Genomic DNA, 17,521 nt, shown 5'->3' with positions numbered 1-17,521 from the left:
GCATAAACAGGACATGGGAGCTTTTAGGAATCCCCCCTTTCTTATTTGAACTCTTCTTGATCTAATAAACACCAGGAGTATAAGCTATCTTTATCGGTACGCCTGACTCAGATGTGTCTTAAAATGTTTTCCAGTTGCAGAAACATTGTCTTACTTACACACAAACAGAATTAAGATCCAACCTTTGATTTCGACTATATTTACCTAATGTTAAGAAATGATACACTTCAACGAAACTACAGGTGCCAAACTTACTGGTTACCAGTTTGTATATTATTTTTTAAGTTGATAAGAATTTCTAAAAGCTACTAATTGAAGATCCGTTGCTGTCTACTATTTCCTAAGCATACGAATATGACATGACAGCCTTTGGACATAAGGTTGATCTTTGGAGTCCAGTAGCAAAGAGTTAAATATGTATCACATCCATGACACGCTATGCACTTCTTAACTGGTTCTTTAGTTATGCCATAAGCCTTTTCTGTCCAATCACAAACATATATGTGGAGTTTGACGAACACTTTTGGAGATTTTACTAAAATTGAGTGATTTTGTCAAATGGTGAAAACAAAAACTCTGGAGGTGTAGGTGTGACAAATAATGAATATGCAGAAGAGCCACTGTCAGATATGGCAGGCTAAACGTAATAACACTGAAAACGTGTAATCACTGTGGGTCTTTTAATACCATCCAACTTTTGGGATCTTTTTTTTTAACTTGTATGAACATGAGGATGGCAGCAGGAATGTGATTTGTATCTTTGCACAAAAGGGTCCAACGCAATGTGAACGCTCAAACGGCTTAACGTAGAAAATTGGGAATATCAGAGAAATAAAGAGATACATTCTCTTATGCACAATATAAGTTTTTGATAGTGGTCACCATGGATCTGATGAACAATGAAGGGTTTCTAAACAGGCTTTAATGAGCCTTGTCTTTAGGGATTACATGGAATTAAGACACAACAGCCTACCTTATGGCATTTTCTTGTCTCCATCTTCTACCCCCCTTTCTCTCTGTGCTTTCTGGGCAACAGTCCACAGTGTTCCCAGCTGACCCTCTGCAATGTCACTTCCATTTTGCATCCGCCTGTGCACCTTTGCCCCCTCACCATGCTAACAGTAATCAGATAGGGGACACTGATGACGGGTGACAATGACACCAAGATGAAAAGGTAACAGGCCAGGTCTCTGCAGGGAGGTAGAGAGGACAGGAATATTGTTAGTTCAGGTCAGAATATAGTAAACCTAAGAATATTCCCTCACTTGTAGAATACTTTTTTTTTCTCAAGGTGAATTAAGTCCTGAAGGCTTAATTCACTTTTATTTGCTCCATTCAAGCATCTCTCCTTCTGCTGGATGTGAATCGGTGCAATTATATAGATGTAGGATGCTTTACTGCAAAGTTTTTTTGTTGTTTTTTTGGCTTTATTTCTAAGTGCGTTTAGGGGTAGAAGGCCTCATTATTATTATTATTATTATTATTATTATTGTTATTATTATTATTATAAGTATTGCTTGATGGCAAACCCCACTAATCAATTCTCTTAATTAGCCACTGCATGCTCAGCCCCTTAAGCCCCCTACAGATGGGAGTCACTGTGTCATGTTGTGTTTGTCAGCAGCAGAGAGCAAGGCGCGGCAGGATTTGCCTCACAGGGACAGCTCACAAATCACTGGTACCTCTGTCACTCAGTCTGTCAGTGGGAAACGAAGACAGTCCAACTGCCAAACTACCCACTTCCACAAAAAAAAAAAAAAACACACAAACATAAATTCTCTCCTTTTTTCTTTCAATAGATTACAGGTGCATGTCTGCATTTGCTAATTACGTTATTTCAGCAGAATATGCTCACCCACAGATTTAAATGCGCGTTTTAAGTGAAACAATATGCAAATGAAGACTAAACAAAATATGCTGTACAGTATATGGTATATTTCATAAAATGAACTTTGTTACAGCTAATCATATATTGCGCTGATATTGCGTGATGATGTGATTTGGAACTACTACTTTTAGCTATTGTTAATTTGATTCTGATATATAGAGTTAAGCAAATATATAGAATAAAAGAGCAGTCTGATATTGCAGTCAGCAGCTTAACAGATATGCTACTTGAAGATTTCCAGCTGAGGATTGATTAGTCTCCTTTTAGTCTAAATCTTATGACTGCCGTGTGTTTAACAGCTGGAATTACTCACAAGGCCAATCACCTTGCCTCTCCTAAGTGAGGCAAGGTGATAGGAAAACAATCTCCTTGCTGCAATTCTAGGTTAACCAGGCAAGTGCTTTCTGCTCACCCTTCACCCACAGCAACAGCTGTCTACAAATATCTGAGGACAGTGTAGGGTAGGTGACATGACCCAGACAAACTAGGAGCTGCAGTAGCCAATACAGTCTCCTCTTTACAGTCAACATCATTGTACAGTGTGGAAAACTATCGGGAATATTCAGACTTGCTAGATCAACAGAACAATGTGCAAAGCCTACGACACCGCTTTCCACCTCTGTGATAAGCTCACAATATTGTTGATAGTTGGTAATGCAAAAAAAGTTCCACCAAAGGACTGTTGACATGAAGTCATCCACTTTAGATCAATAGTAGGCATTGTTTTCCTTTTAGTGAACAGTAATGAGTTGCCTTCTTTCACCCAGCTGGACACAGGTGTGCAGATGGAAGGAGGAGTGTTGCTTGTACTTTTATGCTTCGAGATAAAACTCTTGTTGTTTTGGTCCTTTATTACTATTCTCGTTAGAAGCAATTCTGGGAAAAAAATAAAATAAAAAAATGTGTCCAAAGTTGTTTGTGGTTCTGAAAACATTTTATTGGTTTTGAAGTGATTGCTTTTAAAAACCACTAATTTACTTTGATGCTGTTACCAGCCCATTACTGATTGTTAAAGGCTTGGTTGTGATGCTTCTCTGTGTTTCTCAGTGCTATGAAAAATCTACTTGTACTGCTGAATACATATTACTTAAAAAAAAAAAAAATCTTTCATCAGCCTTTAAAGAGACGGTGTTTCTAAAAGTCCTAAAGGCTTTTCCTCGAAAAGCTTTAACGCCTCCTATACCATGTTGCTCTCCAGCGATGCTTATTAGAACCAGTTTTTCAAGTGTGTCTCAGACGCTGAGCCCTCCTTGTCCTTTTTTGTCACTCTGTGAACCAGACACAGAGAGCACTGTTATTAGATCCCACAGAGATGTGACTCAAACTGTGTTTTTATCTGTAATGTCCTAGCGTCCTATTTTTCTTTCAAACCAACTCCATTCTCCTCTGATAAATGTCTCTCTCATGTTTTGACTGGCAGGTCGGCGGGGGTGGGGCTCAGCTCGTCGCCTGAGGACCAGGGAGGGGGCGGGGAGACCCAGAGACGGAAGAAGAGGCTGTCCAGTCAAGGCTTTGAGCGAATCAGCACTGTACAGGTCAGGGTCCTCTTGTCCTACTCCCTTTTGTCCTGTGTGCAGCCAGAAATGAAAAAAGGCCGCTCTCTTTGTTACTTTGCATTTGATATATTCCTTTGTTGCACACTTTTTTCTAATTAGGTACTACCCTCAGGAGTCAAATCCGCTGCTCTCCATATTAATGTCTATTTCACTGAGGCTTCTGCTGTTCTGTTTTCCTCTCAGTGCATGTGCAAATGAGGGCCCTGACATTCAGAAGCTTTTTGTGGCTGCTGTAACCCGGGAGTGTAACCTGCTTTCTCTGTCTCTCTCATGCCTCTCTGTTGTAGCAGATAAAAGCACAGGGCTGCAGAAAAAGCAGTGTTCACAGCGTGCTCAGCTCCAAGCTGGTTGGTGATGTGGCTCAGCTCAAACAGAAGTCCGCGGTTAAAAGGAATCTCTCAGGAACAGGCTCCAGGGACAAGGAAGGTTCACCTTGCAGCTTAAACCTCAAGCATGCACAAAGGAGTCAGGGTGGAATCAAAGGTGAATCCAGGCGAGAGTCGGGAGGACAAAGTGATACAGGTACCCACTTTAGTTAATTGTACCTGTGGCCTTTTTTCCTGCTGGCACGTTGTTGTTTTTCCAACAATGTCAACATTGTTTTTTTTTTTTTTTTGTTTGTTTGTTTTTTTGCGAACTACACAGGAGCCAGTGTGGACAGTACTACCCAAGAAAGCTGGTCGGGACAGGCGCGGCATGGAAGCAAGAAGGGATCCACGCAGGAGCAAGGTTCCTCCTATTTTCACCAGGCCAGATCAAAGGTTCTACGTGGTCAGAGGCAGGAAGCAGCAAAGGAGGAGGAAAGCTCCTCCGCCGAGAGTGACTCCTCTGACCAAGGTGAGAACGTGTTTGGTATATTCTTCTCTTTCAACTTTTTCCTTTAGAGTTCATTACAACAAAGCTTCTGCCTCTATTTAGTCCTGTCCTCTGCATCCTACCCTCACACAAGCTAACTTCACTTTCTTAATCGACTTCTACTCTCTAAATTGACTGTTTTGCAAATTTGAGTCAAGAGATGAACCAGCGCTACCGCTGCATCCGTTGTACCTCTTGTTGATAGTTTTATCATAAGATGCCACAGAATCAGATCATTAAAGGGTAAATAAACTCTGCAGTGTTTGAAGTGCACAAAAACAACAAAAAAAAATCCAACTTATGTATCTACCAGTGGGAGTACTTAGTAAACTCCACACAATGAATCTCAAAGCCCAGAACTAATTTTCTCTGTTTGTAAATGACTTTAAAACCAATCATGGTGAGTGCAAAAAAAGTGCTGATGAATGTTGCAACAGCCTGGAGTGTTTGTGGATATCCAACACCTCTGTGATTGGCCTTGTTGCCTGCTCTGGGTTAGATGTGCCGCCACAGCTGTGGATACTTGGCTGTGAGAGACTTTGACAGCCTGGAGACTTGCAGACTGGGTCAAAGAGCTGTCAGGACAAAAACACACACACACATGCACACACACACACACACACAGTGCATTGGTTCACACCAGGAAATACCACTGAAGCACTTCATATATCATCTCTGTTCTAAAGAACTAACAGAGCACCGGGAAATGACTTGCCACAAGGAAAAAAAAACATTTGTTGTTATATATGAAACTGATGAGTTTGTTAAGATGTAGATTTAAAAGAAACTGGTACAATCTATGCTTTAACCATTAGAAGATGAAGAAGAGGAGGGAAGTTATGAGACCGATGAAGGTCAAGATTTCAGAAGTCAACCTACAAGAGACATCACTTCAGGCTCATCCATGATGGGCCCCAGTCCTTCATCTATCGTGAAACTGGAAGCCAACCAGAAGGCCAGGAACAAAAAACAGAGGCAGGAGCTGTATGGTGAGTCTTCATCACATGCCTTGATATTTTCTACATTTTATCAATCACAACTTCAATTTATTAGGAGCTTAAATCTGAGAAGTAGCAAAAAGACCCGTGGCATTTCTGTGGGAACTGTAGACGTCTACTAATCAAGTGATGTGGTGGCCCTTTTCTTTAGCAAGCATAGCTGTTCATTTGAAAGTGGGCAATCCTGGAAAAAGATTGGGACAGAGATTACCCTGATGACACTAAATATTCCAGTCTATTATATGAAATCCAGTAAAATTGACAAAGCTTGTGGTTTTAACTTTACAAAGTATAAAAAGTGCAATGGGTACGAGTATTTTTAAAAAGCAATTAGTCAGCACAATTGCCCGATATCTTTATTGGAATGACTGATTCAGCGCTCTTTACAATTTGTAGTAAGCTTGGACTGAATGTCTCTCTAATTGAACAATGCAGGGTCCCAGATTCTGTCGGCAGCAGAGAGTGAAGTCAAAGTAAAGAAGAAACCCAACAATAGGTTGGGGATCGGCCCAGCTGTGAAAAACCTCCAACACCAGCGACCCGAGGGAGGTAGGAGAACATGTGGACCCAGGTCAAAGGAGTCCAGGTGGGGGAGCCTCGGGACGAGAGGCAACCGCTACAGGAAGACCTTTGGGATGGCCACCTTCCCAACAACCAGTGAGAGGCTGAAAAGGGCGACACGCAAGAGCACAATGTTGAGGGGAGCAATCAGTAAGGTATTAAAACTTTTTTTTTTCCTGAGTACAAGTCATAAGGACTTTAAATGGCGATTCAGTAGCAATAGTCATTTCCATGCACAACATTTAGCCAACGTTGACGCAGCTACCCTCCTACCAAAGAGTTTTAGTAAGAACTTAAATCTACCTCTACCTTAAAAAAAAAGAGCAAGATAGTCTTCATTTGGGGAAACAGATGCCAGGAATCACTGAACAAAATGTTAATGACTGTTCTCATACTGATTTCATCAGAGGAGAAGCTGCTGGTCAGTCGGAGCATCTTCTATGCAGAACGATGATGGAAGCCGAGGACAAAAGAGCATGGACCAGCAGGTAACAGTCATATTTAATCCACCGAGTAGAAGCATCCATTTCACAGTTTTGATATAGTTTGTTCTAAGACTGAGAGCTTCAGAAGTGTTATCCTGAAGAAACTAAACTGTTTCAGCATTTGAAAAGTCCGTGTTCTTCTACCACTTCTTCCATCCTGACGAGATTACACAGTATTGGCTTGTATGAAAAAACTGTTGGTTTGAAAACTATCCGACCAACAGGTCCCAGTGTGGTCAAGTGTAGAGGGTCAACTTCCACTTGTTTCCATTTAACAAGTGGGTCCAGTTTTTCCTCTGGGTCCACTTTTGTTTGTGTTACATAAATAGTCTTTATTTAAATGTACCATATGCAAGATTTCATGTTTTTTGCAAACATATTTTTTATCTCTTGAAGCTTGTTTTAATGCAGATGAATCTTTGGCGCCTTCCAGAAAGTAAGCATCTTCCAGTCATTACTACTACAGCTGAAAGTTTGAAGGTTTAAAAATTGTCACTCCATAAATACTTATGATTTTTTTGTTGATGATTCTTTGTAGAGCACAGGTTGAACATCTGGTCGATAAAGTTAGAAAAGAGGTTTGGACATGCGTAGAGGGGGAACAGTGGGTATAGATCGAGGAGGATGATGGCATTTTATACATGTGTGCTTCTCTTAAATGTTTTCATTCGCTGGATACTGTTTATCATGAAACTTAAAGATTTATGACAGGCTTAAAAGGTTTTTGACATCATTGTACATTATACGACCGGCTTGGATGGATGGCCTTGGCTACACATAAAATTCATCCCTGGCATATCTTTATTTATAAGGGAGTATTTGGATTTCTGTCATCTTATTTGTTGGCCTGCATAAATAATAAAGACGCTGGAGGATGTTCTCTTCGTTGAGAGAACTTACTTTTAATTTTGATGCATAAAATCCAAACTGAACGTGAAAAGAAATCTTTTCAGTTTTATGCTCCATCTTCTTGGACCAGGTACAGAAAGACATTAACGTAAAAGTGCTGTTGTCACTTAATGGTTTTTAAGACTGCTCTTAAAGACTTTGAGAAGGAATCATTTGTCTGTAAATGTTTTAATTGAGGAATCCTTTTAGTCTTGTATTTATGGTGGTGTTAACTTTTCCTTTTTTTTCTTGTGAGTGTTTTGCAAACTGTGTGGACTGCTGCCAATCTTGGTTGCTGTTCTCTTGTAAAATACATTTTTAAAGAGATTAAAAATTCCATTGATTCATCCTTGATGAATTAATAATAATAATAATCATATTGAATATTTTTTTTTTCTTTGATTATTTTTTCATTATATTTTTCAGTCAAAGGGACGAGCTGTAAGTCGTCTTCTGGAGAGTTTCGTGGCTGACGAGGACTTTCAGATAGATGGCAGCAGCTTCTCAGAAGAGGAGGAGGACCGTGGTCTTTCAAACAAGAGAAACCTGAAAAGTTAGAAGATTTAATGATGAAAAATAAACCATACAGATGAAACCAGATATTTACATACGTTGTAGAAAAAGACAGATAGCTTCTTTCCCTCGTTATCTGGCTAAATGTTTCCGGTCTTAGGTCGTTTACGATGATATTTTGATTTCCCCATGATGTATTTTATCAAATTGAAGTACATTTGGCTCATTTGTTGTAGTTTCAGTTATTGAGGGGGGGAAAAAAGTTAATGTCACGTTTTACATATCACAGGCGAATATCTGGCTTCAGTTGTATCTTGAATCAAAGTTTCAGAAGTTGCATATTTTGTTGACATTTAAGATTAAGTTTTTCAATTTGCTCTTTCCTGTACAGTTCCTAACTGCATCCTGACCAAAGAACACTTATGTGACGGACTGAAGGTGCTGATCTCCAAGGAGGATGAGCTTCTGTACGCCGCCAGGGTTCACACTCTGGAGATCCCGGATATGTAAGTAGAAAACCAGGTTGCTCTTTCAGAAACTTAATGAAATGCCAACTTTTCTCATAACTGTGAAATCCTCTCAAATGTCATTCATGCAGACAAACATTCTTAAGACCAGGCACAAAACACTGTAATTTTGCATGAGAGGACAAGCAGTAGTTTTTTTGTTTGTTTTTTTCATCCCCATCTGTGTCTTTTTCCTCCTTACAAAAAAAAAAAAAAAAAAAAAACATTATCTCATACCAAGCTCTAAATATCAATATCACTCCTTTGGCTCAGGCAAGCAAAGAGATGCTATAACAACAGCAGAGTGGGAGTAACATATGACATAGGAGCCAGGCAAACATAATACAAGCCTCTGAAAATAACCACGTCTATTTTTCTCTCTCTGCCGTGCTCTTTTTCATTTAGCTTTAGCATTGTTATCGACGGTGAAAGGGGAAACCGACCAAGAATCTATTCACTGGAGCAGCTGCTAAAGGAAGCTGTAAGTTTACCTCACTGCACGAGAACACAATAAAAAATAATCTCCTGTCATTTTGTGTTAATTTTTTCTTTAACAATGGCAACCTTTTTGTAGCGATACTCTTCTCTTTGCTTTCCCCCTTCTCTCTCTGTGAGTCACTGAAGCCGTATAAACTTATAAATGGACACGGACAGATGGCCAGGATTTGTAGTTTTATGTGTGAGTGACTGTGAATGTCCGTTAAACCAAGCCGTGGGTGGGATAATCCCCCACAACACCTGGGTATATCCTTGTTTTCAAGCTGAAATGCGAGACGTTGTTAACATTAAATCTCTTTAAATACACGAGCTTGCCTTTTTGAACAGTTTTAATGCAAATGGAGTTTACAGTGCAAATTTGTGTTTATTATAGCAAGAGCTGATGTTTAATGAGACGATGGCGGCTTCTTGCATTTGGTCAACAAAAGAATTGGCCATATCTCTATACCAGGTGGTATATTTTCAGCATTTCCAAATAGGGAAAGGGGTACTAGATTTGTATACAATAGAATATCCAAACAGGAGGAATGTCAATATGTAGGGTAGGGTTTAAACTGCCTGTTATTGTTTTAGTGCATGTTTTTTTTTTTTTATCAGAATAAAGGAAACTGCTTAAAGGTCACATTAGCTATGCAGGAGTGATCACGATTGTTTTATTTTAAAGCTAATTACAGTGACACAAAGATAGTTCACAATTAGAAAATTTTGAAAAGAACAAAAGTATTTCCTTTGTTTTATTATTTAATCAATTGTGTTCATGTTACTGAATGTTGAAATTATTATATTTATATTTTATTTAAAAAGTTAAAAATCAGTGGGGGTTTTTTTTAGGAAACAAAACTTGCTTTCAGTTGCCTTAAGTGATCAAGAGTATTTTTATCATTGTGTTTTAAGTATTTTCTTATAAGCATAATGTTTTATTAGGACTAACAGCTTGGTTGCAGTGTATATTTAGGTTGTCCAAGGTTGTACAGTAACGTACCATCATTATTATTGGTTTTTACCTGGACAGACTGTTGTGTCATCTACCTGTTTACCATTATTTTTAAAAAAAGAGAGAATTTTGATAAATCACACCAGAAAACAAGTTACCTCTTCAGCTTGTTGAAAATGTTCATGTACCTTTGATCTTATTTCCGTTGTTTTATTAGAAGTGTGCTTGTGCTCTCTGGTTTTCCAAATATTTTATTTGAAGCCATCATTAAGACATGATTTTCCTCTTGTCTGCTGTGGCTAGAGATTCCACAGAGACTCTTAGATAATAATTCATCAGATTCTCATCAGTTCTACAATGTGTTTTTTATTATTATTTCTGGATTATTTGCTCGTGGCCTTATAAAGAGCAGTAACCACAGCAGCATGTACTCATCTTCTACCATCACATCATTGTATCTGATTTTTCATAGTATTTAAAATTATATTTGTACAAACTGTAGTATTCTAGTTATAACATATGAGTTATAATATATTTTCATATTAAAGCTTTATTCTGTTTTGTCATTACATTTATTTATTTTTTTTATTACTGTTTCTAATGGGTCCAAGATCAGAATTTCCAGTTTTAGTTAAACAATTCCAGGCTTCAACTGGACAATGAACATTCAACCCCTAATTTCCTCACCAAGCTCAACTTGCTTAGTGGATCAAAGTATTTTCTTTTTCTTTCACTTTTAACTCTCCTGCGATTTTAGCACTTAGCATCTCTGGCAACCGTTCTCTTATCTAAACACTCAACACAGAGCAGCTGCTTCTAATTACAGCATACTTCCACTTTAAATGTGTCCAAAAGCCATTTATTTGACTTTGACACCAATACCGCAATTTTTACTGATCCCCGTGCCACCTTCTCCCCCCTACACACACTCTAACATCCACACCTCATCAGTCAAAAGGTCCCTCACCATGGCAACAGTAAATGAAAGCAACCTGAAAGGGCCCCCAGTGAGCGGCGGATGCTGAGACTGGCTGCATTGTTGGAGGGAGGATCTGGCAACCTGCAATCACAAGCCCTCTATTCAGACCCTCTTTAGTATTACTCAGCAAGTCAGGATTTACTGCATCATGGCTTCCGCTCCTTTCAGCTCTGACTGGCACGTTGGCATGAGATAAGGACCGCTTGGAAACGTGGCACAGTGGCTGTCCATTCACAATGCCCCATTGCTTTCACACTGTTTGTATGTGTGAGTGTGTGTATGCATTCACATCTTTGTTAGGGGACGTTGTCTGCAATCTGTAATGAATCTTAATTATGCTTTTGGTCTGCTTTCAAGGTCTTGGATATACGACCAGAGTCTGAGGCTGTGCTAAGTGACGGAACCAGGGTGTGTGCTTACTGGAGCGAACGCTCACGGTGTCTGTACCCCGGCTACGTTCGCAGAGGTGCGACGATAAATACACATTTAACTGAATTTGCATAGTCGTTACTTAGCAGTAAAATAGCAGTTTTGTCTCTTGCAGGAGGTTCAGTTGATGAAGGGAAGCCAGGAGTGATGGTTGAGTTTGATGATGGAGATCGGGGGAAGATTTCTCTCCCAAACATCCGACTTCTTCCTCCAGGATATCAGATCCAGTGTGGGTAGTCTTGCTTTGTAATTAACGCTCCTACAGTTATCATAAAAAAATAAAGTACACCCTTGCTAGTACTATATTTCAATAAATAAACTATGTGGGGCTTCATGCACAAAAATCTGTGCGGATTTCCCTCTGAATAATGGCATAGGATTAACTTCAGAAAAGGTCATACACACAAATAAATTCAGTATGTATGAAATGGAACATTCAGACTAGGACAGACATAAATATCTGGCTTGACACACAAATATCCCCTGTACATGTGATGGAAGCTTGTTACATACAGAAAGAAGAGGACCTTAGAATGCAGTGCATAGAAAGACTTCACAAGTAGTTATATTTACATACACGATTTGTGCTTCATCTGTTACTTCTTTACATCACTAACTCACTGTTATTATAAATCAATGTAGAAGCGTGCCAACAAAAAGGCAAGGCTGAGGCATGTCAGACTTTATGCCTCTGTTTATTAATATAAGCAGAGGCTCCTAAGCTGCATTTTAATCAGCAAAAAACAATGTGTCACAGGCTGGATGTGCACCTGGCACGTTAATATGTATCTGTGTTAATATGTTCTATTCCAACCACGCTGTTCATAAGAATAAATAATCATGCTTGGTCACCTCAACAGGTTGCTTATCGGCTTTTGCCCATCACACATAATTTGTAAATTACTTAAATAACAAATCTTTTTGTTGTTGTTGTTGGCATTAACAAATTTACCCTGTGATTGTATTTTTAGCAATGTGTGTGCAGAAGATTTTTGTTTATCATAGAAAAACGATGTAAGGTTTCTTTTTACTATTGATACATCGGAAGATTTGGATGGAAAATGCTTCTTGTTGAGTTTCGTTGTGATAGTGCACCTTTTGTATGAGGTCTCTTTACTGAATTCAAACAAAATCACATATATCACAGATTCCACCGTTACTGTTTACTAAAAATAATAGCAAAATGGAAAAGTTTGTGAAAGATTAATCACACCCCAAATCTGGAATTACATACATAATATTTAAAACAAAGAATTTAAAAGGGTTGTGCGATGTGTTTTACCATTGTTATACTTGCAATGCATATAATATTCTGTATTTTTTAATCAAATGCTAATTTTTTTTCTTTTTTTCTCTTTTTAAAATTCCTTATTAAGGTGGGGAGTCTTCTCCTGCTCTGCTGGCACCGAGCGGAACATCAGCCAAGAGAAGTTCCAGTCTGGAGCAGGCCCCAATCAGCGACAGGCCTTCTGACAGACTGAGCTCCACCAATTCTCTGTCAAACACCCAAAACCTCACTGTCATCAAAAGAAGACCTGGTAAGATTTAATTCTGAACAGAAAATGATGTTATTCAGCTACTGCGAAGTGGAGCCGAAGTCCCTCTTATTGCTCATAGACTCATAAATCATGTTGCTTTAATCTTTTATTCAATGACTGGTTTTAGCAACACACCTGTAAATGCGGGATTAAAAGTACTTGAGATGATTAAGCAAAGGTGACACGGAATCAAAACAAACTGAGCAGCAGTAAGCAAAATAAGTCATGTGTAATGAACTGTGTGGAAAGACAACACGGTGGAGCTGCTGTCAAATTTTGCACATCTGTGCTTGAAATTAAAAACTACCAGAAAATTTCTTGTGAACATCACACAGTGATAGCAGTGTGGTCTTACTGGCTCTCATTGGACAGAAATAAAACATTGTGCTGAGTAACAATATGGATAACCATGGAACATATTTATTAGCAGAATTATTTGCCCAAATCAACACCACATGTAAAAGAAAAAAAAAATTATATCATAAACAATCCCGGGTGCAATTTTTCTTATGATTTCAGTTCTCTGGAACAATTTACAGCTTGCAATATTTCTATTAAAATTGTCATCTATTACATGTTGTCATTCATGTACAATCCACCCTGTGTAAAGTTTCTGCTGAGTTAGTTAAGGTATTATCCCTAAACACTACAAAAAGTGAATGCAGCAGTGTTGTAAGTGCTTGCAATAATTCTCCTAAATGCAATGTAGGTAACATTTTGTTGTTTATTCTAGGGAGACCAAAAGGCTCAGGGAAGAAACAAAAGCAGCAACAGGCAGAAAATGCCAACAAAAATCCTCCAGCTTTCCTGGGTTTGAGTTCACTGGGTAACACCCGGAAGAGACCTGCTGACAGTCTGTTTCAGTTTAACGGGGCACCCAGGAAGGCCTTGAGAGGAAAGGAGGATGCCTTGTTTTCTTCCCCTCAAACGCAGTCCCTGACCTCCCAACCAACCAAAGGCCTTTTCAGCAGCAGCTCCTTTGAGGTGGATTCTTTTAGAAGCATTGCAAACGGCTATTCCTCCTTCTGTTCTCAGTCTGCAGGGGCAGGACCTGGTTTATCTATGGTTCCCAGGACTGGCATGTACAATGAGAAGTGTAGGCAAGATGACATGGTTGCACCAAGGAGCAGAAAGTCTGGACAGGAATTTCTTATCAAATTGGACCACGAAGGAGTGACATCTCCCAAGACCAAGAACAGCAAGGCACTGCTGCTGCAAAGCGAATATTCCAGTGTGAGCAGTATGCCTAAAACTGAGGCATACTCTCACCCAGTCCTGCTGGTCAAAGACAACAAGAAAGGTGGTGCCTCCAGAGTGGAACTCCTCTTAAAAGGAACCACTCCTCAAAGAAAGCCCTCTCCTTCTCTGCGGCAGGAGAAATATGGCGATCTGGGCTTCAGCTCTCACAGAGAGTGTCACCCTTCCTATTCTGACCTGGATGATGAAGAGGAAGAGGAAGAGAGGAGGCGGGCTGCACTGGCTGCAGCCACAGGAGGACTCAGGATGCCTGGTCGTTTTCTTTCTCGCCTCTCTGTCTCTTCTTCCTCTTCTGGTTCTTCGAGTTCTTCCTCTTCAGGCTCCCTTTCCAGTTCCAGCTTGTGTTCGTCAGACAACGATTCATCCTACAGCTCAGACGACGAGGATAGTTCGGCACTGATGCTCCAAAGTTGCCTGTCCTCTCACCAGGGACTGCTGCCATCCGCGGAACCCTCAACTTCTTCAAGGCCTCGGCAGCATTCCTTTGTCGCCAAAGCTGTTGCTGTTTCCAGTGCCAAAGGAGGCCCGTCAGAGCAGTTGTCCAACAGCAAGCCCTTGAAGAGGAAGGACTGCATGGCTGCAGTGTCGAAACCGGCAAAGGAATGCATGAAAAAACCACGGATGCTTCCAGATGACACTTCATTTATTCCAAGACCCAAGGTATCTGCATTCCTGGCTGGCCGGCAGATGTGGAGGTGGGCCGGAAACCCTACACAGGTGAGAACAGTCATTCACATTTTTACTGCATTCACCAAGCTTGCTTTATAGAAAATACGTGAGGGAAAGACGTGCAGTTCAATCAATCCATTTCCTTATTTTCCACAGAGACGAGGATTAAAGGGCAAGGCCCGAAAGCTTTTCTACAAGGCTATTGTCAGAGGAAGGGATACTGTAAGAGTTGGTGATTGTGCCGTTTTCCTCTCGGCTGGACGTCCTAATCTCCCATATGTGGGTCAAATCGAGAATTTCTGGGAGTCCTGGACCTCAAGAATGGTTGTCAAAGTCAAATGGTTTTACCACCCTGAGGAGACCAAACTAGGCAAGAGACATCGTGATGGCAAGGTATGTCGCAATTCTATAAGACTTACATTAAAAAAAATAAATAAATAAATAAAATATATATATATATATATATATATATATATATACACTAGTACATAAGATGAAATTCAAATTTTTGATTAACATCACCATGCTGTGTCTCTGTTTCCTACATAGTACGCCCTTTACCAGTCGTGTCACGAGGACGAGAACGATGTCCAGACAATCTCTCATAAGTGCCGGGTTGTGAGCAGGGAGGAGTACGAGTGTCTGACTCGCAATCAGAAGCCAAACAGTAGTTATCCAGACCTGTACTACCTGGCTGGGACGTACGACCCCACCACTGGTCAGCTGGTCACTGTAGAGGGGGTTTCTATCATGTGCTGAATTGCCACGGGGACACTACTGAAGGACTTCTTGGGCGTAAGGCTTGTGAATAGAAAACGATGCCATGGGTGAGTCTGAAAGGTCCACTAACTGTACATCAGTCGCCAAAGCAGGGCTGTCTGCGATTACACACTGGAGCATTCTGGCGTCTATAAAAGTCCGGGTCTTCCTGGGGATCAGAAACTTGAACAAGTGGTGTTTCAATTCCATAATTAATCTATTTTTTTAAAAGCGGTCTTTCTTGACTGAATACTGGTTTTAAGACTTCTACTTCTGGCTCTTCTCCATTGTTTTAGAAAGAGAGCTGTGATTGCACTGGATTGTGCAAATCGTCACTGTTTGACTACGTTTCAAAAGGCTGGCCTTGTCTGAGTCATTGGAAGAAAATCTTAAGGCACATGGGGAGCGTCTTCATGCCTTTTCATTCCAGAGAAGCTGAAAACATGTAAAGGCAAAAGTGTGTAGAGTTAAAAAAGAAAATGTCTGTAAATATTTTGAAATCTTCCCCAATCAAGCCATACACTTCAGTACCTCTCGCCTGTCTTAACTGTTCAGGTGTACATTGTACAGATCAGTTAATGTATTGTTGTCTCTTGTCTATATGTACATAAAAGCTATTTTATATAGGAGTTTATTGTATATATGAGATGTATCTTTCCATGTTTGCAATTGATTTATTTTTATATGGGTGTAGACTGCATTGTATTGTGTTATTTCTTTTTCCCTTTGCTTTGGGGAGTCGAGATTGGAGAGATTAGTGTTGCACTGCGTTTGCCCTGCTGAGACAGACCCGAGAAAAAAGAGAGCACAGACGGAGGCAGAAGGATTTAATCTGTAACAGGAGAAGACTCACTTTCTCAAAGAAAGTAATCGCCCTGTTAAAAAAAAAGTGTTTTCTTTCAAGTGTTACTTCATTTTTACAAAAATCATTTTTTATGTCTTTTTTTTATTATTTATGTATCATGCATCATTATCACAAGGCAGATCCTATCGGACTGCTGTCACGGGTCAAAAACGAGTGTATCATTATGAGACTATGTTTGTGTGCGATAAGTGTCCTAGCATCACTATAATCATGTCCACACAAATAAATAAACAAAACAAACAAACAAAGAAAAAAAAAAAAACTGGGTCTTTCAATGAAAACGTGTTTGAGTGTTGCACTCATTAGAGTTTAGACTAGCACACCATGGCCTACAAAATACCAAAGTGTCTTTAGAAATTTTATTTCCTTTATTTAAATTTTTTACTGAAGCACTTGTGCAAAAATTCAGATCAGAAATCACTGGCAATTACTAAGAATGCTTGTCCTCCACTGTGTGCATAAATATGAACTCTGCATTGTGACAATGGTTTGTTCCACATGTACCTGCAGATTTTTTCAGTGCAAAAATATGCATTAAAAAAATGCCACCTCTAGGGATGTGACAATGAAGGTCAATGTACTGGCAAATATAGATGTTGACAATTTGAAATTATTTTATTCTCATCGCCATCTGTGTCTATTATGTACGGTCCATACACAATCTCAGTGCTAACTGTGAACGACAATCAGATTCACAAAGCAATGGACGAAGTAGGTTCACTCAATCTGAAAAGTTTATTTAATTTGTGCCAAGTACATTTTTTTTTTCTATTTTTGTCTTGTCTGATATGCAAGCTTGAGTATTTTTTGTTGTTGTTGAAAGTTTTATTTTGTTTGCCAACATTTTATTTATTGTCAGTTTGCTGTTTGTCCATGCCAAGAGAGCTTTATGAGAATGTAATTTGTTTTTCTTTGTTTTTGTTTTTGTTTTGTTGTGTTTTGTTTTCTTTGTTTTTGTGTGCTGTCGCATTTGCATTCTGGTCCTATAGAGGCCATCTAGTGAAAACAAATAAAGCAACACTGGATTTGTCTAATCCACAAAACAATCTATTAATTGTACATGCCTTTTTTCCTCTTCCTTTTTATTTTTGCTTTATTTGGTAGCAAATCTATTTTTGCTATCACTGCTGTCATTTCCCATCACCATATTGTGGTTAAAACCAGTTTTATTCTGTCAAATTTCCCCCTGCTGTTTTTAAAACTTTGTTGATTAAGTGATTTAGTAACAAAAAGAGTTTGGGGGAAAAAATGAAACAATAATTTTGCTGTTTGTTGTGCATTGAAGGTATTTGAGCAAAAAGCAATGGTCATAAATTGTGATTAAAACAGAATTAAATATCATT

General features: G+C 39.3%; 1 protein-coding gene across 1 annotated transcript in view; it reads left to right on the top strand.

The window, feature by feature from the left end:
* The window catches only part of bahcc1a (BAH domain and coiled-coil containing 1a), a 75,806-nt gene extending 58,578 nt beyond the window's left edge, over positions 1 to 17,228 (top strand). Inside the window, exons 15-29 of the mRNA XM_014990874.2 lie at positions 3,309 to 3,423; positions 3,735 to 3,966; positions 4,090 to 4,281; positions 5,115 to 5,288; positions 5,733 to 6,013; positions 6,266 to 6,346; positions 7,658 to 7,784; positions 8,136 to 8,250; positions 8,656 to 8,731; positions 11,019 to 11,127; positions 11,206 to 11,319; positions 12,467 to 12,628; positions 13,362 to 14,602; positions 14,711 to 14,947; positions 15,104 to 17,228. Of these exons, the coding sequence (XP_014846360.2) occupies positions 3,309 to 3,423; positions 3,735 to 3,966; positions 4,090 to 4,281; positions 5,115 to 5,288; positions 5,733 to 6,013; positions 6,266 to 6,346; positions 7,658 to 7,784; positions 8,136 to 8,250; positions 8,656 to 8,731; positions 11,019 to 11,127; positions 11,206 to 11,319; positions 12,467 to 12,628; positions 13,362 to 14,602; positions 14,711 to 14,947; positions 15,104 to 15,313 (3,466 nt within the window). The 3' untranslated portion in view covers positions 15,314 to 17,228. The remainder of the gene's footprint in view (positions 1 to 3,308; positions 3,424 to 3,734; positions 3,967 to 4,089; positions 4,282 to 5,114; positions 5,289 to 5,732; positions 6,014 to 6,265; positions 6,347 to 7,657; positions 7,785 to 8,135; positions 8,251 to 8,655; positions 8,732 to 11,018; positions 11,128 to 11,205; positions 11,320 to 12,466; positions 12,629 to 13,361; positions 14,603 to 14,710; positions 14,948 to 15,103) is intronic.
* Positions 17,229 to 17,521: the final 293 nt, after the last annotated feature.

This window comes from Poecilia mexicana, unplaced genomic scaffold, assembly GCF_051168715.1.
Source record: "Poecilia mexicana isolate PSO_F unplaced genomic scaffold, ASM5116871v1 scaffold_8, whole genome shotgun sequence".
Classification (NCBI taxonomy): Eukaryota; Metazoa; Chordata; class Actinopteri; order Cyprinodontiformes; family Poeciliidae; genus Poecilia; species Poecilia mexicana.
The sequence above is the reverse complement of the archived record's forward strand: the minus strand, read 5'-3'. Positions and strand labels throughout refer to the sequence as shown.